The sequence below is a fragment of the Xiphias gladius genome, chromosome 4 (genome assembly GCF_016859285.1).
Source record: "Xiphias gladius isolate SHS-SW01 ecotype Sanya breed wild chromosome 4, ASM1685928v1, whole genome shotgun sequence".
Lineage (NCBI taxonomy): Eukaryota > Metazoa > Chordata > Actinopteri > Istiophoriformes > Xiphiidae > Xiphias > Xiphias gladius.
In genome coordinates, this window is record NC_053403.1 from 11878530 (window position 1) to 11904364 (window position 25835).

Sequence of the window (25835 nt, forward strand, 5' to 3'; positions counted from 1 at the left end):
GAACGTCTTTCCCACATGAATGTATTGTTAAATGTACCATCCACTGTTTCTGTAGTCAACTAACCTTTCTTTTCCAAATGCAAAACTTGTTTTACCTTTCTAGTCTTTGTTTTTTCTTTGCAATTCATATGTCCCTTTGTTATTAAGTGAATGATGTCTGACACCTGACCTTCTTTCTTCTCTCTCCCTCTCTTCCTCTCGTTATTTTGTCAGGAGAAACAGGACCCAAGCAGCACTTCTCTGCAGCTCCGTAATGAGATCCAGGTAAGCAGAGGCATTATGTTCACATAACACCTTAAGCTGCATAAAAGTAACATCTATCGCTTTTGTGTGTCAGTTTTACTCATGCTTTGGCTAAAAAGTCAATCTGACACCTGCCTCTTTCCCTCTGTCCTCAGGAATCATTAGGCTTCAGCAGTGAGGTTTCAACTCCAGAAACGGACAGGAAGTATGGGTTTTTTTTTTTTTTTTTTTTTTTTTTTTTAATTCCGCCCCCCACTTTATGACTAACATTTGACCAGAGCCACTGTGAAACCATGAAATATGCTTGGATTGAAATGCGTGTCTGTTGCATGTCAAAACATTGTGCAAGGCAGCCAGTGTCTGGATCACATCAAACCATACATGCCTGCACACCAAATCATGGATCGTACTTAGCCTTTCTGCATGTCCGCAGCTCAAGATGGAGAGGGGCAAATGGAAATGAACGCAACTCCAGATGCAGCTCATGTGACTGATAGATCTCTTATGTGTCACCGTGTACAAAAGGTCGTCCATGGGGTTGCAGAGTTCACCTCCTCAGGTGGAAAACTCTAAATTCATGGATGAGTGTGGTGATGTGTGAGTGAGCAATTTACACAGGTTCAGCTTTGAGTGACCTTGGTCTTGAACATTGAACAACAATACTTGAACATAAATGAAAATCGTGATTGCCTTAGACAGGCCAACATATGCAGTTCTGTTTCAATATGTTGTTAAAGTTAATACATTGTAAATCTTAATATTTAATCAGAATAAGAAGGAATTTTTATTTAAAAAAAATATGTCGACAAAAGACTTTCATTTCATTAAGAATCATGTCAACAAGATATCATTACAGTGCAATTAATATATTTAGTGTAATCACATTCAAACAAGCATTATGACATGATTTCTAAGCTTTTTAAAAAATACTTTAAAATTTTAGGAAATATGCTTATTCGTTTTCAAGAGTTAGATGGGGTATTAATACCAGCCTTATGTATGGTAAGGTGTGTATGAAGCTAAAAGCGGCAGCCAGTTAGCTTTGCTAACTAGAACTATTGCTTTCAAATTCCATCCCAAAAGAACAGCAATTAATTAACACAATGTATATATGCCTTCTTTTCAATTATGCACTACTGCATACATTTGCTAAGAAAAACTGCAATGACTATAATAATAAAATGGATAAAACATATAATCAATAATGAATATTAAGATAAGTTTTTCTGTGAGTCTAAAGGAAATCAACTTTCGACATTCATAGATATTACACATATAACCTGCAGTTGATCCCCTAAACTCCCACTGTCCAATCCCTGCTGTGGTTAAAGGAAAACCACTGACTGCTTCCTTCAACTGACCTGCTAAGTCCAGCAGCCATTCTCTGTTCTCTGGCCGTCCATGCTTCCTTCCTGCCTTTGTGTCCAGCAGGGGAGAGGGGGAGACAGGGGGGGTGATGGCCAAATGATTACAGCAAAGAAGCATGAATGAAAGAACAGGATGGAACTGGGCATGGGTTGGGTTCCTTTTCACTGGTTCCTGTAACACAAAGTGTGTGTTCGTTTTTGTACACCACTGTATTTTGTGGGAAATTTCTCCACCATGGGCCCTCCATGAGAGTTTATACAGTTATACACATTTACAGCAATCCAAGATGGTCGGCCAAAGAGCTCTCTAAATATCCTGTTGTCAAACAAAATTAAATTCTCTCACACATTTGGCTCTTTTTATAAGCACTGGGTTTGGTTTCTGTTAGGTAAGACCGAAGATCATGAATATATTCAAATATTTGATCACAACAAGATGATTAATCAAGATTTCAACGAAGAGCCAGTTCCTTGGACAGTGTTGCCCATTGGTGGTGATCAGGAAAAAAAAAACCCCTCTCATTTATAGAAGAGACTTAGTGAAGATGAGTGGATGGACAGATTAGTGCAGGAATTGGCAGCCCCATTCAAACCCAATTGCCATGTTTGCCATGGCTAAAGGTTAGATAAATCTTAGTGTGAGTCGAATTATCTCACCATTGTCTCAATTTTTTTCCTAATATTCTTATTTGTTCCTGACCATCACCTATATGTGACCTTTAGTAGAATTGTCATGTTCACATGACGACCACGTGCAGCACAGGAAGTACATACCACAGACATGATCTCTTCTCCTAAGACTGTATATGTTGCACTGACAAATGCTGAGGATGATGGGAAACAGATGCCAGATTACGAATGACGTCTCCCTGCTGTTTGAGAGAGGCCCAGAAAGAGCCCATAACTGTACTATTCTCTCTCTTCCTCCTGTCTGTTTTTTCTGTCTTACATCCCTTTGCTCATAAGTATTCAGACTTTTTTTCACCATGAGTCTTCAGATAATCACTAATGTAAAAGCTCCACATTTACCCCTCTCTCGACCTCTGTCGCCTTCACTCTTTCCTCTGTTTCTCTTCTTACAAAGCGCCAAGCTCCATTACTGTTATGAAAGTTAGATATGAGGCGTTTTGTATCACCTTTATCTAATTAACCTAATTTTTAAAGTTTTTACGCTCAAGGACAAAATCTCCCCCAATCCCATCCCTTTCTTTTTGGCTGGACCGGCTCTTTAAAAATGACTTAGCACGAACGGTTTCTATTACGCCATCAGGGGAATGTTTACAGGCATTGTTGCCCACTTATCACCTTAGGTGCGAAATTTACCCACTTTTCAGACCCCTTTAGCGACTGTTTTTCCAAACAATACCTAGCGACAAATCTAGTGACTTTTTGGACAAACCTTAGCCACTCCCTGTAGAAGAGAGTCGCTAGTATTGCTCCATGAGTGCAAGGTCAGCCTTTCCCCTCTGCAGGCACACCTCTCTGTGTCTCATTCAATAGACTGCATGGCAGCTGCATAGACGTGAATGAATTTCTCTCTGAGTGATCATTTTACAGTTAAATATAGCCAAAATCACAGCAGAGCTGTTTTTCTTTAACTAATTTGTATAATGATTTTTGTCAGACAGGGTTGAGGTTATAAAACCAGGATGCAGAGCAGCAGCTTGAGAATGGCTTGGAAGCGACTGCTGGTTAAAATGTAGTCTCAGTCAGTCACTGTTTCATATTTGTGCCGTTGTCTGAAAACAGAAACAGAAAAAACATGTAAATGAGAGAACAGCTTTATTGGGAATTCGGCTGTATTGAAATACTGTATATGTGATCACAAAAAGCAGGAGAGAAGCAAAATGAAGGGCTGAAACCAGCTGAGACTAAGCACAATGCAAATACAACGCAATGACATCATGAATATGCTAATTTGTGTATTGCGCCATCGAGCAACATTGAGGGACTTCTCATGCGGGCTTTAGCTACTTTCCATTGAAAATAGTTGTTTACAGTGGTTTCACAACAGTTTTTGACCTCACATCGACCATACACGGTCCAGCCATATACTACATTTTGACCTAGTCTTGTTTGTAATCCATCCTTCACTGCCAGCCCATCTCCTCTCATTCACCCCAGCTCTGCTCTCTATTACATAGCCCATTGTCCACTTTCCATTGTGGTGAATGGGTTTCAGGTAGAGTGATTTATCATGTGCAGGCAGACTGATAGACAAGCCCACTCAATTCCTCAGATCCATATCACACAGCCCCACAAGGGACACGCATACAAATTCTCACACACGGACACGGATACCCCCATCATCACCTCTCTGCAGCACAATAGCACCCAGAGGAGAATACCCAGACTTCATCTTGAAGCTTTGCCACCCCTGCGTCTGTGTGTCTCCTCGTCACTTTGTTGGCAGGAGGTGGGCCAAGCTCCCATAATTCCCAGTATTCAAGTGATGATGATAGAGCGCACTCAGAAGGCTGGAGGGTTCAAGATAGGGGACTTCCTGTTTTGGAAGGTGATTGATTGGGTGGATATTGTTGCAAAGAGGGGAGCACAAGCTTATCAGTAAGGTTAACACCAGAGGTAAATGGATCTTGGTGAAAGCATACGTGTACAGACACATGATACAAGCTGTTGATTGGCTCTAACAGTGTTTGTAAGAGTACATTTAAAGGCATTTGGGCTGCTGGATGTGGAATCCAAGCTTGTGCAACTAATAATCAGGAAATGCCATGTGAAGAATCTGTGTAAAACCACAGTACCATATTCGAAAACTGAAGTACCTTGGCAGCATATTCATCAGTTGTAGTTGACTGTTGCAGCCCTCATGGAGTGGTTATTTGCTACTAAGAGTGGACAGTGTGTATATGGCAGGAAAATACTCACACTCTTAAAATGCACTTAAATACATGTTCAGTTTTTTTTTCCCAACTGTATGTGTTAAATCTTTTTGATTTTCTATTTTCCTGCCATTTGACTTTGTCTTTCCCTTCCATTCGACCTCTGACCTCTTCCGTGACCCCTGAAGAGGTCATCCTTCTGCTCTTCCTGTGAACAGTGCACCGTCGCACGGGGTCGCTGCCTTTCATTGTCTCTACCCAGAGTACCGGGTATCACCTCGCTCCAGGTGGCCAGCCTCGTAACCGCTCAAAAACACACAGTCACTATAGCAAGTTTGCATTGCTGAGTGTGCTTAAAAAAGGGGACGCACAGCTGTGTGTCTATCTTTCTAAGTGCTGGTTTATCATCTTTCCTGGGCAGCTGCTTGTTCACACAGGATAGGAGCCGACTAAACCTGTGATTCATATGATAGTTGTCTACGCAATCATCACTTATTCATTGTTATCCTTTTTTTTACCTGATGTTAGCTAGCCGCTGGCTCTGTAGTGTTTTTTTTTCCAGTTCTATTCTATCTTCTCTGCATTTGGGTGTTGTATATACATACTTGTGCAACTACGGCATATTTTCCGAAACATTGCACACAGTATTACATCACTGCAGTTTTACCATATTTTGTGAAGCCTCATACTAAAGCATAAACAGCACTCTAACCTTATCATTTTGAAAATTACTAATGTTTTACATTAGGGTAAAGCACTGTCAGACTTATAATTACCAAGCAAACTTCCACTCATAGCTTAAGCGGCTTTAGCCCATGTTTCGGTCAGCCTAGATTCCCTTAAACTTGTAGCATGTTAATCATGGTTAATCATGGAAAGCAACTTTCACCTATCCTGCATAGGGCCAGCCAAAGTTAAGATGCTGTATTTTATAATAGGCCTTAAATAGAAAGTTAGCTTCTTATGCAAATGAGATAAAAGCAGTTAAATGTCCCTTACTCAATGCAAAGAGCTGAATTGAAATAGAAAAGGCAGGCCAAAGATTTAAGGTTAAACCAATTAAGTTGCCTAGCCACACAATGCATAGACTGATTCACTCTTTGAAAGACATTCGCATTTTTTTAAGGTGTAAGAGTGCACGAAAGTGTGTTAGCGCATGCATGTGTACGTTTCACGGGAGGTTAATTTATAGAGCATTGGGGGGGGCGCTGCTACTGAAAACCTTCTATTGAGTGAGTTCTATTAGCATTAGCTTTGGCCTTAGCCTATCTGAGAGGGGGATGAGCAGAGGGGCAAACCATGCAGACCTCCATTCAATTAGCATCTCATTATGTTTCCATGGCAGCCGGGCTTTAAGCCGCATGAAGATTTCCCATTGCACCAAGAGAGGGCTTCCACATCTGAACAAACATATGAACACACATGCACATACACTTACACACACCCAGCCACTGGAGAGGGAATTGACCTGTTCATCTTGTTTTGAACCTGTCACACACTTTCACATTGCTTCACTGGCACCCACCTGTCTCAGCTGTATGCCCTTGTGCAATTGGCTTTCAAACCATAAAGCGTGTGTGGAAGGGGGCAAGTAAGAGAAGTGAAAGAGGGAGCCAGTTATGCCTTTAGTAGCGAGATTTACTTAATAGGTCTCCGAGGGTCTCAGCCAGACAAATTTGCTGTTTTAATCTCTCCACTTCCCCCTATGATTTATTTCCTTTTTAATTGAAAGGATGGAAAAGCTTAGAGTGTACAACAGCCAGCAACACTCACTATCACCCCCATACTCACACACAAACACAAACACACCTGTAGGGCATTATCCACAGACATAATCCGTCCTGAAGCTCCACTTCCTCTTTACACTTCTACCAAGCCTGCTTAGCCCAATCTGAAAACAAACTCACTCTTTCTGTGAAGTTTTCAGCAGCTACTTTGAACATGACCAGCTGATTTTCATATAGAAAAAGACGGTTTCTCATCTCCTGGAGAAAAACAAGGGCGAGTCAGCCAAAGCCTAACATGCTGCTAAACTTGCTAGAAAATTGGGTGAGGCTGCTCACACATGACTTTCTGATTGGAAGCCGAGTGCAGTTCATGTGTCACAAGGAGCTTTTCGAGTTGTTATTTTCTCCCCACTAGTTCTGGTTATGGTGTAAAGACATGTCAGGGATTTTTTTACTCATTTATTTTTTATCTCTCTTCCTCTCTTATGCTCTCTATCCCTCTTCTCCCACTCTTCTCTCTGTCTTCCTCGTGACTGTCTATCCTGTGGAGGGAAGTGGAAACACAAACAGGCTGAGTCTGCCTTGTGGTTTCTCCCCCCCCCCTTCTGTTCTTCTTTTCCTGAGTTCCGTACTTTCCGTCTTCACTCTGCCCTCTTCACTTTCACGTGACTGCCCACTCTTTTTCTTCATCATGTTGACCTTACTCCTTTCCTTACAGCTTCTTAAACACTCGGTATTACCGGCGACTTCATCTTACCCTCTTGTTTTTCCAACAGGGGTGTCATTGTCTCCTCTCCTCCCCTCTCCTCCACCTTCTCCCTCTCAAGCCTCAGGAACCTGGTTTGCCATCACTAAAGTTCCACCACTGACCCCAAGTGGTGAATAGATGAATAGACAAAAATGCAACTCCGCTCGCAAAAACTATGCATTATATTTATCCTTAAACATAGTTAATGCGCTTCGAAGGTGTGGAGTTGACAGAGACGAGAGACTTTATGATAAAGTGTGAGAATAGGAATGTAAATTTGCATTATTCTAATGCTGATTTATTCTTTCTCTATTCGTTTTGTATAGAATGCCCCTGCACAAGTCCAGCTCTGAAGATGGATCTGGAGGTAAATTGATATGCATTTTCATGTTTATCTTCTGCTGTCTTAATGTTTCTTATAAGATTAAGATGAATATTTATTGATCCTTGGGGTGAGATTAGCCGATAGGAACTGCCTGGAAAACATGTTTGCGTAAAGGTCATACTTTATTGTTGCAAGAAATATAGGGAATGGTCTATACACATGCAATTATGTACAAAATTTGATATGCTAATGCAATCTAAATTTATTGATCTTGTTTAGCAGAGTGACACACGAACAAAAACACTTTATCAAATTTAGTGCTTGCTTTCCTCTGGCTAGAAAAACAATATTGTATAATGTAAATCTCCTCGGGTAGTTGTGTATAAGGTGTGTGTTTTTCCCCCTATGTGACTGATCCTTCCCTTCCTTTAGGCAAATGGGACAACAAGAAGAAAAACAAATCTTTTTGGCAGAATTTCCGCAAGTCTCAACATAAACCTGTCATGCGACAGACATCCAAAGGTTTGTGTGGCACGATTTTCCGGATCTGCTTTACTGAACAGATGTCACTTCATATTTGACCTTCTGCTCTTTGCTGGTTTATCCCATCAGGAGAGGACATTGGCTATGTAGCCAGTGAGATCACAATGAGCGATGAAGAGCGAATCCAGCTGATGATGATGGTGAAAGAGAAGATGATCACCGTAGAAGAAGCTCTAGCTCGGGTAGGAGACTCCACTGACTCCCTGCCTCATCTGTTGCAACTTCCTTCCACATGCCCACTCCCCACTCCTCCCCTTACGACCGCCAGTCCGAGGCCTCCCTTCAACCCCCCAGATCCCCTCACCACCTCCTGGATTAGTTTCCAGCCTTTCCCCCCTTCTGTTCCATATTCCCACCATTTAGCACTGGCTTACTAAAACGACTCACTCTTACTAACTCCTACAAGGCCCCGCATTTTAACCCTGCATTGTCCTCTTTATACCAACACACACACACACACACACACACACACACACACACACAGACACACACACAGACACACACACAAACTCCAGATCAGAGGTTCAGGAGTCTGGGGATATTAGGTTGTGAGCTCTTGGAGTGTGTGTGGGTGTGTTGTTCTGTTCATACTTGCGGGGTTGACGGTCATAGTAACTCTATAGCCCCATCTGTTGGGGTGATGCGCTGGTGCATTGTGGTTTTTCTCTCTAGGTTGACATGGTGGATAATTATTTGGCTTTATATTTCCCTACACTTTCTTTTTGATCTGACTTTCGGTCAATTTCTGTTGATTGTTATTTCTGTTTTTATTTGCCTACTTCTTCTTCTTTCTTCATCTTCCCTCTTTCCTTTCTGTGAATCACCTTTAATAATGCCTTGCTCATGGGTAGCATGACTGTCCAGCAGTACTCCAGCACTGGGTTGCTCTCCGCAAGGCAGACGTTAATTATCCTTTTTTCCAAAACTTTGATGTTTTATCAGCCAATGGCTTGATCTCAGCTTCTCTCTCTAGTGATTGGCACTCAGTCAAGCCAATCGTTGATCAGACTTTGTGGATCGATTATCTATTTTATTTATTTTTTAATTGTTGTTGTGCTTGTGTGTCGTTATGTGTTCTCTGTATCACTGATCAAAATCCCCAAAATGGGGTTATTTTTTACTGTCAGCATAGTGGTATGTAGTATGTGTCCAGGGATGTAGTGGAGCATAAACCCAATAATATTCAATCTGCATTTCCGTTCCCTTTTTTATGTATAGACAAAGATTGACGAGGTAAGATTTATATCTGCTCAGATGGGCAGACATAAATATTCTTGACAAAAGTCATACCACGCATTAAAAACACAGTTTACAGGACTGTAGTGCCATTTAAGCTTTGCTTAAAATACAGTGGACTTTTTTATTTTCACAATTGTTTGCATAATAAACAACAAACTCAGACTACACTATAAACTCTTTACTTACCACTACATAACTGGTCGAGTCCTTCTGTTCTGTCTGTGTGTGTGCGCCTGTCCGTCGTTGTACATGCAGTCGTCTGTTAGTATATGCAGACATGTAGCATGCAGGGTGAGAGTGGGTGGCCCCAAACTGTTCCTCTGCCTCTCTAAACTCTTCTTCTCCACGTAGCTGAAGGAGTATGAGCGCAGCAGACAGTCCAGCAGTACTGACACTGCAGAGTGGACTGATGGATCTGCACCCAATCTAAACCAGTCCTCAAACTGCAACGTAAGTACACCCCCACCCCATTACCCTGCCCCGTCCCCTTTCCTCTACCTCTCGTAACACTCTCACCTCGACCAGTCTCACCTTTCAGTTTGATTTTTCAGCTGAGGAGGTTGTGAAGAAGGACAGCCCTTGTTGTTTCTGTGTATGTGTGTGTGTGTGTGTGTGTGTGTGTGTGTGTGTGTGTGTGTGTGTGTGTGTGTGTGTGTGTGTGTGTGTGTGTGTGTATGTATGTGTTAATCCAATAATAAGTGTAACCTCAATTAGTTTTTCTGACTGGATGTCTAGACTTTGAATACAATCCACCTTTAGACTTCCCTTTTAAATATATTTGAAATATTTTAAATTTTGAACAGTGTAAATACCATTGCATAAACCACTCTCACTCAACTTTTATCTCTTCCTCATTCCCTTTATCTCCCCTTGCTTCTCAACTCTTTATTCATTGGCCAAACTACAATATATCTGCCTGTGCACATGCATTCTCTCCACCATGTCATGTGCATTGTGATACTATGGGTGTTACCACTGTGAATATTGGCCCATTGCTTAGCTTAGTTTTCTCAGGCTGCTTTCACGAATTAGCAGTCACAATGAGATAGATGCAATTTGTTTCAAGTCCTCATCCATATTTTATTTATCAGGTTAATCCTGTTATGTACATCTCATTTGAAATTTGGCTGCTGTGTTGACAAAGAAATTGTCTTAGGGAATTTTGGGTCAGGTCCGTTTCCATCAACTAATTGTAACTTCCGGAAAGCCAAGTAGAGTGTCAGACAAAAATCCAGCCGAAACCTCTTGTGGCATGAACATTTGTGAGCATTGATTTTGTCAGCTGTGATCCTTGAAGAGAGAGCCTCCGAATCTCCCCAGTTACCTTTAAATGAGTCAAGACCTTTGAGGTTACTTCATGTGGTGAAGCTGGTCCCGTAACAGATGCTATGAGTTGTGGAGCTGAAGCTCAGACAATCATATCCTGTTAGATTTAGTTTGGTGTCTGTTGACAATCACGCAGTTCTTTCTGTTGTGTGTGTGTTTGCATATGTTGGTTTTGTTTTGTTTGTTTTTTTTCCTTTTTAAATGTAGGCCAGCCTTGATGCAGATTTAGGACTCACAGTGGTCATGGGGGCTTTTGATAAGTTCTTTATTGTATGTGATCATATCGGGAATAGCATGCAGTCATACAGTGTCACACACTGTCCCACTTTTGTCACAGGAAATGAGTTTATCCAAACACAAAAGTACTCTGAAAATAATGTCCTGCACAAGTGTGTCATTGCTATTTTGAAATGTGCTACTAATTCCCAGCTAAAAAAAACTGACATTTTCTAAAAAAACAGTGTCTTGCATTTACTCTTATCCGCTATTTGCAACTTTGCGACTGCGTTTGCATTTCTTGTTTTTGTTATTAAAGTACATGGAAGGTTAACCCTACAGCCTTCAGACAGATGTGCTTAGATCCTGGCCAGGGTTGAATTTCCAGAATCACACTTTCTTTTAGGTGGATAAATATGCTTTCACTACAGATGTGCTTCACTTTTGCACATTCATCACTGCCCCCTGTGCCTCTTCAACTAATCTATGGTTTGCCTTCATAAACACAGAAAATCAGATCTACATGGCTGTGTTCTACTTTAACTGAATCAGTTAACCCATGAATAAGGACTCATGCAAAATAGGTTTCTCACATCATCAAGGGTCCCTATTAAATTCTTCTGGGTAGTGATTGATGATCATCTTCTATATGAAGAGAAATGATGAAAAATAGGCTGATTATACCGTACATAATCCCAGCTCAGGTTCTGTCTGGCTCACTGATAATGGTGTGTGAATTGTGCATGAGTTTGCTGATCATCTTACCAGTCTGTTAACCCTCTGCTACCAGCTGCTCACTTCCTGTGGGAAGAAGATTGATCGATTGGGGTTTTTTTTTTTTTTGGTTTTTTTTAAACAGACAGGGGAGAGGATGAAGAGTTACTGAAGGAGTATTGTGTAGAGGAACACACAGATTGGCTCTGGAGACTGTGAACAAAAGCAAGTGCTGGAGGCAGAGAGGAAACAAGGGGGAGAGAGAGAGAGTGACAATAAAGACATTACACTCACCCTGTGGGCCAGAAGAGTGGGGGAGTTCTGTATCTCCCCTTGCCCTATGTGCCAAAATTGGCCACTACAGGAAATATTTCTACTCTGCAGGGGCCAGTGTTGGTGTCTCATACTGCCCCCTCTCCTCTCTAATGAATTAGGTCATTCCCAAATTCATATAGTAACAGTTTTATGTGTCTGTGTGTGCCTGTATTCTGTATGCAGACATGTGAACATACAGTACATATGTTTAGCTGAAATGTTTGCAATATACAATTCTTTGGCTGTTCTGTCCGTTTTTCTGATGCTGTATTCCCCCAGCGATCGGAGCCCACATTCCAGGAATGGCCATTAGCGATGTGGGGGCCAAGTCAGGGTCAGAGGGGCTCAAATGCTGGGATTGTACTCCATGTACAACACGCCTTTTCTCTGCTAGCTGTGCGCCACGGCTCTTCCAAACAGTCCCTCATTCCTCTCAGTTGAATTCATTAACAGGCTGCAGCTCTATCTGCCAGCATGTGCATAGGGGAACAGATTTTGTTTTAGATCATGCATGCGTGAGAAAGTGGTTGGCGCACTATGGATCTCCTGGACCAGCTTGTTCTATCCTGTTGTATGTTAACACAAGAAGAGGTACCCCGCTGTTTTAACTGAGGTGGTAAGTTTTAAGGCACATTGGTGCACTTAACTGTCTGTATTAGATTTTCTTGTAAGATGGTCCTGTTCAGTTTTTGTGGTACAGGGCAAGAAGAAAAAATTTGGTGTGCACCATAAGGATGTTGGTTTAGAGTTTGCTAAGTTTAAGTGCATCTCCCAAGTTTTGGGAACGATACTCATAGTAATTTGTGTAGTGAAATGGCAATTATGGTGGTGGAATTGTTGCCCTGACCTTGTTTTTGATGGCAGCCCTTCAGCCCTGCTTGATTCATAGCTTCATATATTTGGGTTTCTTTCTGTGTGTCTTTCCTCCTGTATATGTGGTCATTTTCCTGGATGGTGTTCCTCAGGGCTAGATTAGGCATTATATGTCAATGTCACCTCTTTACGTCTCCTGTTTCTTCTCTCATTCTGTAAGACACGGAATTGAAGACATCACAAGGGTTTTGTTATTCCCACATATAAAAAAGTGACTTCACATGAGACATCTTTTTCTTCTTTACACTTCTTAAAAATACTTGTTGTGAGGAATAAGGATCCAAGAGTCAACTCTTATCCAACCTTTTGTGGGCTCAATCATTTCAGTCTTTTCTACTGTCTCTTTCATCAATCCTCTAGGACACAGACTTGTTATTACACTACATACTCTGAAGCTAATACACTCAAGCATTGTCCAGGGCAAATGTAAATTTAAAGGCATCACCACGGCAGCCAGAATTGTGTGGTTCACTTGGGGTATTGTCAGGGAGAATTGTGCTGAGGGATAGTGGAGTTATGGGTTTTCAGAGTCAAGTTTGTCAGAGGCCAAATGAATGGCTGTACCCCACCTCTGGTCTGCTGGGCCGATATCACATTGGACCTAAAATTAGATCACGCACCTCTGAATGTGGTTAACTGATGGCAAAGGTGGGGTCAGTTTGATAGAATGGACTTACATGATGCTGCACTGATTAATATGTTGTTTTTCTTTTCCAACTGGGCAATGATTAGTCAGGTTTTGTAACATTCACCTGCCTGCAGGAATCAAAAGGTCATAATGTTGCTTTGGTAGTATGGTGCCATCATGGGTTTGTCGTCAATGTCAGATTTGTTTGTGTCAACCAAGCCACAGTTGTTAACATCAATCCTCCTATATGTCAGCAGGCTCTGAGCCAGAACTGCGGTCTAAACCCAACAACAGCTAGAACGTGGTTTCTTACTAGTTAGCTTTAGAGCTGCAGGAGAAGAGTGCGTTTTTACCAGACAGAGAGCAATGCCCTGCAGGCCTGCACTGTCTAGTGCTGTGTTTGTAAGAGTGCATGTAAGCATGTGTGTCCCTCAGCAAGTGATGCAGTCAACCTCGACCCTGGAACTGGTGGTGAGTGACCAGAGAGGTGGTGTTTCTGTGGAAACCAGTAGCAAATAGGAACAAATTAAGTTGTTTGAGCTCCATGACAATGACAATGACGATGGTTTCTGCCAAACAATCTTCATGCCAAAGCTCAGTTCATTACCATCATACATTGAGACTATAGCAAGAATTTGCATACACACATACAGCTCTGGGAGTTTCTGTGTATATGTATGTAGATGTTCGGTGGGAGTAAGGCTTTTTACTGTGTGTGTGTGTGTGTGTGTGTGTGTGTGTGTGTGTGTGTGTGTGTGTTGGGGGGTGTGAAGGTGTGTGTGAGGAAACTGGTAGTGACTTCATTATTCTCTCTTACCCACTCCACTACCACTGTACAGAGAGTTTAATTGCAGTGGCCATTGAGTGAGGAAAAAAAAACACAAAGATGCTGACACCCATAACATGCAACCAGTGTCCTTTCATTTCCTCTGGAGTAAGCAGTCTCTGAAGGCAACATAACACCAAATAGACCATTTATTGTAATATTGATTCACTGTGTCATTCAGTTATACCCATTGTTTCAAATGACTGTGTCATCTGGTTCATTTTTTTCAGTGCATTTCTTTCTGTGTTTACTATGAATATGAACTTCACACAATGCAGTGTGCCACCATCCCTGAAATCCTCCATCTCTCACCTCACTAACTTTGACTCCATTCTAAACAATGCTTTCATCTGTTGCATTATAACAGCGTCCTTGAAATCTCAAAGTATATTTGTCAAGGTTTGTTGTTATACCCCCCCCCACGTTTTATATTAAGTAAACTCAAAAAGAAACGGTACATTTTTCATATTATGCTGAACTTGAAAGAAGATTTTTTTATTTTATTTTTTAAATATTGTTTGAGTGTCTGTCCCTTTTATTATATCATCCCTCCCTCTTTCTCTCTCCCACCAGTCTCGTGAACAGTCAGACGATGAGCAATCAGAGGACTCTGTGAAGTTCAAACGGCTTCACAAACTGGTAAACTCAACACGCCGGGTCAGGAAAAAACTCATCAAGGTGGAAGAGGGCAAGAAACATGGTTCTGAAGGTTTGTAACCCTTAAATGGTGAATTCCTTTAAGTACCTTGCAGTTCAAATCTTTTTATAAAAAAAAAAATTTCCAGGCACATTAAGGTCATGGTTTTAGACTTCCTACTGTATACAGATTTCAACACTGCTTGCATTACTTGGGAAAATTGTACGTTGAATATCTGTTTTAAACACTAAATTGAGCTGTTAGTCCTTACTGAAATTAAGTTAAAGTTCAATCATAGTAAAAGTTGTTTCTATCTGAGGGTTATTGTAAATTAATTACTTATGTGTTAGAAGAGGGGATTATTTTTTTTGCCAAAGTATTACATTCTTGTCTGTCAAGGGATTTGCCTGAAACTCAAACTTTAAGAATGTGTTTTGAAATGTTTGCTGGCTATCTGTGGTTTGGAAAACTAAACCACAGATAGGTCATGGGACTGCAAAGAATCTGAAGTCTAAATCCTCCTGAGTAAAAAACTATCTGATGTTTCTGTGTTGTTTAGATTTTCTGAATCTGGAGGCACCTCCCACCTGTGAGGACAACACAGCTCTGTATACAGGGGTCCTAAAGAAGCCGGCTTTGCCCCAGGAGGCCTCTCTGCCCTCCCTCACCCAGGATCAACTCTCTCTCGATGGAGACACAGACAGTCTGACCACCTCCCCTTCCTCCAGCAGCTTGGACACCTGGTCTGGGCACAAGTTGGTCAAAACCTTTAGTAAGTCTTCCAGTACCCACGGTCTCATCCGGCCCCCCAGGAGAACCCCGGTCGGCTCTGGGGGCCTGGGAGGTTCCATCTCCGGCGTTGGAGGCAGTGGCTCTTCCTTCTCAGAGTTGGATGGCTGTGGATTGGACGACGAGGGGAAACTGTCACGCTCCACGACTGACGGCGAGATGCGGAAGGCCCTGAGCTCCATCTCCCATGGGGTAAGTAACAACGAAGCCCTCTACGCCTTCTATGGCCTCACCAAACCTCGTCCCAAATCCCATGCACAGTCTCGCCTCCTGATCTCCCTGGATGACGGTCCGCAAGGCAGCCCCAAAAACCAACCTGCCAACCGGCACCATGGCAGCTGGACACACCGGAAACCTGATCCCAACTACGCTTACTCCACAAAGCACCTTCTGTACCAGCGCTCGCGCAATGCCAAGACCCCTGTCTCCCCGTTGTCTATTACCCCCTCCTCCCCCGCCCGCTGTGATGTAGCCAAATCAAAGGGTTTCGGAAGTGGGGGAGGGAGCTGGGTGTTCCCCTCTCGCAGGCTGCGTGGTCGAACAGCAGTCAGTGAGCTGAACATCACCTATGTGGTAGAACGGAGCCTGTACGGTCACCTCAACTGGGCCCAGCTAGTCCGCCCAGTTACCCTCAGCCGCACTGAGCGCCGTTGTCTATTGGAGGAGGACCGCGAGGCGGACAGGAAGTGGGCGGCCAGCGTGGACCGCTGCACCAAGCGTGTGCTCTTGCGCATCCAGCAGAAGTCTGTGAGTCTGGACCGTGAGGTTTAAATCGACCGCCTCGTGTGAGCAGGACTCGGTTTACTTCAAAGTTGCAGAATAGCTCAGAAGTTATACTAGAAGGTTCAGCAAATATACACAACAAAAGACACATGACAGGTCAAATTTATTCAATTTATCCATTTGATAATGACTGTGTGAAAAGAGAGAATTCCACATCAGAGTATTGCAGCTGTGGTCATGTATTGAAAATGTCAAGAACCGGCATATCTATCACAGACCTAACTGCCCTTAGAGGAATGTCATCTTCCTCCACCTTTAAGTGAATGCCTCTTTGGCTTCAAACCTTTTTCTTTCAGCTGAAAATGAAATGACTATGGAATGTGCAGTGCCCCACTTGGGAAGTTAAGTTACAGCCGAGGTTTTATAAGTGTCTTTTTGTAAATGTCAGATCCCTGAAGAACACATGCACTCGCACAGTCACACTGATCCCCGTGGGCAGAGGGAGATGTACTAGCCTGGAGCAGCTCATCCTTAAAACTGCACAGCACGTTGCCTCAGAGACCTATTCAATGGATGGCCTTAATAAGTCAACTTGAGTGATTAATGTGTCTTTACACTTATCAACTTTCAAGTTGATCTTGTAAGGCTGAGCATAGCAATAAAAAAGTGGAAATAAGAAAAACAGGTAAACTACGTATACTTATTCATACCACAGTGGATATAAAAGGCCAAGTTTGTAACGTTACAAGTATGAAAAGGGTCTGGTTGCATTGCAAGCACCTTACTTGTTCCCCACATACAGCAGGTGTGTATCAATCAAGTAGTGACAGAAACTCTAGGTGGTAATATAGAGGAGCTATCCTGCAGCTTTGAGAGTACCTGAATCCTATCGTGTACTAGTGAAATCACTGGACGTCGTTCTCATCCAAAAACTCTCCGAATCCACTTTTTCTGTTGTTGCTTTTCGTGTTCTTTTTTGGCCTGTGCCTCTATAGTTACAGATGTGATTTTTCTTTTTTGTAGTTATTTTTCTTTCCTTATAATTATCTTCGAAAGGCGTTTTTTTTTTTTTTCTGGGTGCATGTCCATTCCATCGAACATCTCCATTTCATCCAGAGTTCTTTTTGGACGTCTCTTCAAAAATGTTTGTTCTCCGAACTATTTTTTCCTGGGAAGTTGTGATGTGGACTGCAGCTGTTGACAACTAATATAGAAACAATTTCCTTAATGTGCAAGTTCTGCTCACTTTGAGACTCATCATCCAGGGTTTGTGGGAGTAGTTCAGAAGTGTTTGAAGCAAAGGAGAAATGCCATCAAGTGCCCACACGAACTGACTGTGTTTTTTGGCAGACGCTTTATGTGCATGTGTGTATACATGTTTGTGTGTCACCTACTGCAGCGATTGGGAAGGATTCAAAAAGTCAAAGCCACTTTAGTGATAAGATCCTGGATTTTCTTTTTCGTTTCATGTCATTGTTCCTCTTTGTGTTTACCTCTTATTTTGCTGTTGACCTCTAAAGTCAAGAAAAAATCTCCATATCACCCTGTCCTCTCAGCACAATATGCTCTCTTTGAAGATTCTGATGAAAATAACATATTTTCAGCTCTAAGCAACCAGCCTAAATGTTGTGCATGTTTGCATACTAAGCCCGGCTTTGCATTTCTCATAATTAAGCACAAACGAATTGCATCAAGCTGAACTGCAATGGATATACATTAACTTCTAAAAGTACATCTATATATATTTTAGCTTGGCCACATCAAGTAAGGTTAATTTTGTCGAATATTTTCTCCAAAGATCCAAGTTTTAAAAAAACATGAGCAACTTGTTGGAGCCAACTGTGAGCTCTCCATGGTCAATGTAACAGCTAGGATCATGCAGTGACTCTCAGTTTTAAAGAGGAGCACATATAACAGTTTGTGTCACATCATGTCTGTCGGCTGTCCACAGTCCCATATGACATCATGCCCCCACATATATGTAAACCCTATACCCATGTTCATTAATCAGTCTGTTGCCCGTCTCATGCCGAGCATGGATCATCGTGAGTTGACCATCGATGGGTGCAGATGGGGAGTTCCTGTAATGCGTCATTGTCGTGTGACTCATTTGATTGTGTTTTGGCTCCCCCCCAGAGAACATGCAGCTTCGGAGGCTTTGACCTGTCCAACCGTTCGCTCCATGTGGTCAACACAGGCTCGGAGGCCAATGTAAGTGCTGGCAGCTTGTGAAATTAGAAGAGGCTGTGAGGAGCAAGAGCTGAACTCTCATGTCGTACTAAATCACCCTTTCTCCTCTATTTTCTCCCTCGTTTTTCTTGACCCCACCCCCTGCCCTTTGTCTTCTCCTTTTCAATTTCCCCCAATTCATCTTTCTGTCATCTCCTTCCTCTCTGTTCATCCTTTTCCGTCCTGCCCTTTCCTCCTTTCTTCACATGGCAGAACAAAGAACAGGAGGCTATATACAGGGAAGTGGTCAAATCCCCCACTACGTCCCGGATCTCACTGGGCAAAAAGGTCAAGTCGGTCAAGGAGACGATGAGGAAACGTATGTCGAAGAAGTACAGCAGCTCCTTTTCTGAACAGGTTAGACATAAACACACTTGGACACACACAAACACACATGGATGCAATTTTTTCAATGCTTTATTTGTAGAAAGTTCACGTAGCTTTTAATATTGCATAGTTTCCCTTGTTTTTAGGGCAAGTTAGGTAGATATAAACAAAGTCAAGCCTGAACTTTGTTTAAAATACAACAGCTGACGCATAAATGATCCCACAATCTACACACTGTTTAATCCTTAAAACAAGTGAGCCAAGCACAGCTGTAAGGAAGTAAAAGCTCCCCATCTTCTGCAAACATTTAGAGGAAGTTTTGCAGTCTAAGCCACATATTCTATCCACAGGCTGTGAGTGGGCGAGAGTATTTGTGTTAGTTACCGAATAAACACAGAGCGCTAAAACGCATACATTTGGATTTCTCTCCCTGCTGTGCTCTCCCTGGGCCCTGTGTGTAGGGTGGGGTGTTTGCTTCATGTTGAGCTCATGGTGATGCAAGTGTCCCCCAGGCTAGTTCTTAGGAAATGGAGACTTGAATGCAAGGGTGTATAATGGCTGTCTCATCTGCTCTGGCCTAATTTTTCTGGCCATCCAGTGGCCTTTACCAGTGGCCTCTCCAGCCCTGTAGTTTGATGTTGCCCAACAAAATATGTCATTCGTGTAGAGTTGAACATCTGTCCATCATGGTGGTCTCAACACCGTGACCCACATACCCTGGCACGAGTCATGGAGCCGTTGGTTTGGAAAGAGCAGAGAGAAATTAATTGCCATGTCACGTTGTCTCAGCCATGGTCATTTTATACACCACAATGCCACCTAGTGGATTACTGAAACAAATAAAACGTGTGGTAGATATCAATGTAGCATATTAATGTATGTTGTTGCTTCATTATTAGACTTTTTAACTTCAACTGAGACCTGGAAAGATTTGACCCAAATCAAAAGTTTAAACAAATGTGTTTTTATCCAGTTATTAGTTATTTAATTTAAGCAAAACAATCCATTGGCCCTTGTCAGGTAATATACCACTTTTAAAGGACAGATGAAATGGCTGATACGAAAGGTAGAAAAGAAAAGGCTTTTTATTTATATTGACTTTATTGCTTTGACATTTTTGTCGCCCCTGCTGGTGCAGCTTGACTTCACCACATAAAGGTTAGGTTCACACTTTTTCAATTACATTTTAAATCAATACTTACATGCCCATATGAACATTGAAAGTGTTTCTGTTCATTCTGGCTGTCAAGAAATCCCTTCCTAAAGTGACTCCAGTGTAAGTGATGGGAAACAAAACATATGCAGTCCTGCTTCTGTGTAAAAATGAGTTCAGCTGAAGTTCATATGAGGCGTCAGTTTGACTTAACAAATCAAGTGAGCGTCTTCCAACATTACAGTCTTTTTAGTACAAATTCCCTCTTTTTGTTGTTATCCTTGGCTCAGGAAGGAAACTCTGTCAGTGGAAACACAAAGAAGATTCTGAACTAAAAAAGACTATAGGGAAGATACCAACGTGACTTGTCTGAGACTGTTGAAAAGCAGACTCTAGAAGACATTCTCTCACAGATTGAGGACTGTGGATGTTGTTCCCAATCACTTGCATTTAAATAGCTTGAGGAAGGAATCTGTTTACAGCACTTATGAACAGGAAAAACAAATGCAGTGACCAAAAACAGTTTCAGTGTTCATATGAGGACATGAGTATTGTTTTAATGCAGACTTGAAAAACTATGAACTATTAACTTTTTACTTTTTTTTTATTATTTAAATTCTTTAAGACATACTGTTTTTTCAAGAGAGTCACGTGCCTATTTTATGAGGTCTTTACATGAAGAAAAACTGGTCAAGATCTTTCCTCAATAAAAATATCTGGAAAAAAAAAAACAGGGGAAAAAAGCCTCCAGAAGTTGTATGTTTTCCATAATTGGTAAAATTTTGATTCATATCTTAATCACATTCATGCTGAAAATTCAGTTTTATATGTGTACATCTGTTTTGGACATCAATAAGGATTTTAAAAAAATCCTGACAACCCCCGTCACACCTCCCACTTCCCCCTTAATTTTTCCACCATCTCTACCTATGATTTTCATCCTTCCGTGTTTCCCTTCGTTTCCCCCATACGTCAACCTCTTAACCACACTTTACCATCCCTCACATCTTTTCATCTCTTAACTGCACAACATTTCCTCTGTGTCTGTCCCCCGTTACCTTTCATTACCCATCTGCATCTCCCCCTCTCTCTTTATCTTTCAGTCCAGTCCGGATGGAGCCCCCGGTTCCCCTCAGTCCCCTCAGCCCGACACCGACTCTCTGGAGAAGCCGAAGCTTAAGGCTGGAGGCTCGGTGGAAAGTCTGCGTAGTTCACTCAGCGGACAAAGTTCAATGAGTAAGACGAGAACCATTATTTTAGAGAAGGCGTACTTGCTTTTTCAGAACTTTTACGTTTTTTGACATTGTGAATACATGAAAAACTTAAGATTGCTTTATACTTTCACATAGCCATTATTTCAAACTACCCTCTCTTGATTTTACTTTATACTTTGGCAGGTAGTGAAGCACATAATTAATATTATACTTTAGTCATGTAGTTCTAGGGTATCAGTGCATCATCATATATCTCATATAAACATAAGACAACCCAAGACTTAAATAGACGGCCTGTTTTGAGTAATGCAAGACACTAGATGGGGCTCACAACATTTTCTGTTAGCAGTTTCGTATTTCAAATGCAGACATATGACTTAACTTTCATGCTGCTGGCGTTACATGTATACCGGTTATGATTTTTGTGGAGTGACGGTCATGAAGAGCCATTCTGTCTCTCTTGATCACGCCCAGTCCCACAAGCTTCCTCAAGTGTTGTGATCTCAGAGAGTTTCTGAGTGTGTTTTAATCTCTCAGGTCATCTTATCTAATCACATCTTCTAATGACTTCAACCTGGTGTTTCCATCACATGTTTGTGGATAAATTGTCCTCCATTATTTTAAGTTCAGAGTGAATTGAAGACTTGGCTGACTTACAGTGGTTCAGAGCCATATAACATGCTCACAAACATGCAAGCAGACAGGCAAACATACGGTAATGATTAGGTAGGAAGTCTTGCCTGTCCAATTCCCACACATTGACCTGATTTTGGCATCCTTCCCTCAGGCACTGAGAAAAATATGCAGCAAGTACTCAGCTTCTCCCAGGATATGCAACAGAAGTGTTTAAGACCCTATGAAACTCTTCACTCTTACTGACACAGAAACTGAGAAAAAATAACAGGCTGACGTAATAAAATCAATATAGTCTTTGAATCGTGTAACAGGCCTGTACATTCTTTTAAACTGTGATGATGAAGAGATGTTTCGAAGAAAGCTCCAGGCAGGATTGACTGTGTTGATGATATAAGAGAAACCTCCAGTTAATCAGTGATTATAATTGCCCTTTTTTGGTAACATTATCATTATTTACAGGCAGTCATTTTCATAGCTTATATAAACATTCACGTTTGTGTTTTTTGTCCAGGTGGTCAAACAGTGAGCACCACTGACTCATCGGCCAGTAACAGAGAAAGCGTGAAGTCGGAGGATGGTGATGATGAGGAGCCGCCTTATAGAGGACCATTCTGTGGTCGCGCCCGAGTCCACACCGACTTCACCCCCAGTCCCTACGATACAGACTCCCTCAAACTGAAGGTAAAACATACTCCGGGACACGGATATGATTATGCACAGCTAGTTTATATTCACTTGGGTGCAAAGTTAATAATAGCCACAGCCTTTTAACTCTGAAAGTCTCTGCCACCCACAATCTGTTCACCCTTTTGATTCATGGATATAATAATAATTTTTACGGTCCAGTTTTTACAGATTGGAGCTTGGCTCAGTTTATTTAAACATTTTCATATTTGAGAAATACTTAGTGTAAATCTAATTTTGGCCAAAGAGCTGCTACGTAATATAAATTAGGAGTTTGTTGCCTGGTTCCAGACGCAATTTCTGCTTCGGCAACAGATCATGTCACTCTTTAACACACCTTAGAATTAACCGTTCAGTTTTTCCAAGTTAGTCTCAATATTTGTGCACAAGCAACAGGATCAAAAATGAATGGCTAAAGTCAGTCTTTCTGAATTCTTTTCTTTGTGATCCTCCAGCGTGGGGATGTGATTGACATCATCAGTAAGCCACCCATGGGAACATGGATGGGCCTGCTCAACAACAAAGTGGGCACGTTCAAGTTCATCTACGTAGACGTGCTGAGTGAAGAGGAGGAGAAACCTAAAAGGCCCGTGAGGAGGAGGAGGAAGGGCCGACCACCCAAACCCACCTCCGTGGAGGAGCTGTTGGAGCGCATCAACCTCAAGGTAGAATACCAGACATGTAAGATTTGGTATTGCCCTGTAAATGAATACCAAATACAGTAGGTTGTATCATGTCAGTTCACAAGTTTGCAATGGCAGTAAAGTTGAGTGGAATTACACTGATTTTGTATATACTTTGCAGAAATCAGTGTATTGTCCAAACCCCCCCTAGCCATCTGGCACCTCAGTAGGAGAAATCAAATCTTAAGAAGTAAATGAAAATATTATTCTAGCCAAGTATCTTGAAAACACATTTGCAGACAAGCAAAGATAAATATAGTGCAGGTTATTACAGGCTGCACATTTTAGGATGTTTGATCTGACACACTGATACATAACCATTAACACCCGCAGTCTCACAACCACGCCCCAACAAGTAACTTGCATCTTTCATCAAAACCTACACACAAATGTAACGCGTCCCAGAATAGAGAGAGAGACTTCGCTGGTTGTCGTTTTTATCTCTGGCCATCTTAATGAACCAAGTCACAGATTAATCATTAAAGATGAATTAATTACAAGTGCGTTACAGCGGTCATGTCCCCAGAGTCACCACCAGATTCCTGGAGTGGGCGAGTTAGACTAAACACCCGAACCGTTAGAGAGTTTCCAGTTTGCAGCCAATGTGCATTCTCTTACCAGGTATCTTAACTACTCTTACCTTGCTTTGTGGCCTGCCAGTGATGAATAAGTAAAAATAAATTCCAGTCCCACAGTTTTCTTATTCGAGATAAAGGATCTTGTTAAGCATCATTTGTATTGAATTGTTTAACTTGTTTGGACATAATTTGTCTTTACTTTTCTTAGTTAGATATTCACCCTTTTTTTTTTTTTTTTTAGCATGAGCCGACAGGAAACAAGTTGAAAAATGTATTTTATGGTTGTGACACACTGGTCAAGACATCTACCTAGATAATACTACATGGCTTTTCTTATTTCACATACAAGACCAGTCATGAATTATAATATAAAATATAAATAATCTAGTAAAAAGAGTCTTTATCTTGAGTGTCTGACGCTTTGTTGCTTAAACCCAGTCTGTTTTGTTTTTTTACTAGTTTTAATGTCAAAGTGTTTCACAATGGCTGATTTTCATTTTTGGTTACCTGTTGTCACTTGGTTTTGTTTTGTTTTTGCTTTTTTTGGTTTTGTTTTTTTGTTTGACTATAGCAAACTTCTCTAGATGACTCAATATTGTATTGGGAAATTTGTTTTGCAGTGATATGTAAATGCTAAGTTTTACTGCTTCAGAGTCCCTCGCTTATTTTCTGCAGTGTAGATATTTCCTTTTTCTCAGGTGTCTGTCTTTTGTCCATGTTCACAGAAATTGATTCAGCTCCATAGGTTAAATAAAACCAATGAGTTATGACTAACACCTGTCGATCAAAGGAGTAAGAATATTGTTGTTGCATACTTTTGGAAAACATTTGTTTAGAAAAGACAAAAGATGGTGTGAGTGAGAGGAACTGGCTGCCTGTGTTTGTGTTAGTTAGTGGTCTTTTGTTTAGTCCTGTATCATCCAGCAGAAACAAGCAGATCTCTGCTGTAGACTCCACCGTTGTAATTGATGGTCTTGCTGGTGACGCACAGTCTATGTATTCGTCCAACAAAATGTGTGGGTCACAAAAATGTAGAGCCCAGTAATATTCAGAGTGGAAGCAGATATGGGTGTTCTGAATGATAGTGTCAGCTGACTGGGCACTCGCACAGGGCGTATCTAGATTTAAAAACATTTTTTCTTTGTCTGTGCCCTCTTAGATAGCACAGTCGTGACTAGTGACTAGCTTTGGTTTGTAAAACTTCTTCTTCTGTGGTTGAAGAGTACTTTGATGCAAACGTCTCCACCTTCAGTTCTACATGTTCCCACATTGCTTTGGTGGGTTTCCCTTCCAAGTCCTGTTTGCCATTTTGATCGCAGCTAGAAATATCTCGAGATTGTAGTCAAACGCTACTGCTGGATTGCTACAGCTAACTCACTAATGTTGCTGCAACTCACTGTTATATACCTGTCAACTTGACAAAGTTTGTGCCATCTCAATATGGGCTGACAGTTGAGGCAGCTATAACTGGCCACGGCTTAACGTGATTACATGCCATCTAAAAATCAAAATAGCAGTGTAGATTTGGCTCACCCGTGGTTTAAAAATACATAATGTGGATAGGAAATTATGAGCAGATGACATGTGTCTACCATACACTTTTTTTCTCCTTACTCTACCTCTATGTTTGTACTTGTATTTTATGTTTCTACCCCCGAGTTGTTGTCACTGGCCCCGTGACTCAGATCAAAAGTGTATTTTTCTTTAGTCCCAGTGTATTTTTTCTTCAGTCTTTAGACACCCTCAATCCTAGCTCCGCAGTAGAAACTTTCAACTCAGACTCAACATTTCTGTCATCCAGGAGCACATGCCTACTTTCCTGTTCAACGGCTACGAGGACCTAGACACATTCAAGTTGCTTGAAGAGGAGGACCTGGATGAGCTGAACATCAGAGATCCTCAGCACAGAGCTGTGTTGCTTACCGCTGTAGAGCTGCTGCAAGAGTATGACAGTAAGTCGATGTAAAAGCATACACATTTTGGATAGATGCGTGAGAAGACACTCAGGTGATGATTCTAACTCCTCGCTCCAATTCCAACTCCTGGCTGTTTAAAACATGTATCATATGTATATTTTGATTAGTGTGCTTTGAATTCAGATCCTGGTCTTTATTGGGAATTCTGTCCAAAGCTGACTCTATATTCCTCGAGTATGAGTGTGTGTTACTGAAACAAAGACGCCATCTTGTCAATGACTGTCGCTCTAATCTTGTGGTAATATAACTGGAATCAATCGTTCAGCTGCAGTGGTG

General features: G+C 41.6%; 1 protein-coding gene across 6 annotated transcripts in view; it reads left to right on the plus strand.

The window, feature by feature from the left end:
- Positions 1-25835, plus strand: part of sash1a (SAM and SH3 domain containing 1a) — a 231616-nt gene that overhangs the window by 197970 nt on the left and 7811 nt on the right. For all 6 annotated transcript variants that reach the window (XM_040124615.1, XM_040124618.1, XM_040124620.1 and 3 more), the window contains 14 exons: positions 214-264; positions 399-448; positions 7252-7292; positions 7683-7772; positions 7863-7975; positions 9384-9482; positions 14504-14639; positions 15127-15548; positions 18216-18290; positions 18522-18665; positions 20892-21024; positions 22150-22319; positions 22778-22987; positions 25385-25535. In XM_040124615.1, the coding sequence (XP_039980549.1) occupies positions 214-264; positions 399-448; positions 7252-7292; positions 7683-7772; positions 7863-7975; positions 9384-9482; positions 14504-14639; positions 15127-15548; positions 18216-18290; positions 18522-18665; positions 20892-21024; positions 22150-22319; positions 22778-22987; positions 25385-25535 (1885 nt within the window). The remainder of the gene's footprint in view (positions 1-213; positions 265-398; positions 449-7251; positions 7293-7682; positions 7773-7862; positions 7976-9383; positions 9483-14503; positions 14640-15126; positions 15549-18215; positions 18291-18521; positions 18666-20891; positions 21025-22149; positions 22320-22777; positions 22988-25384; positions 25536-25835) is intronic.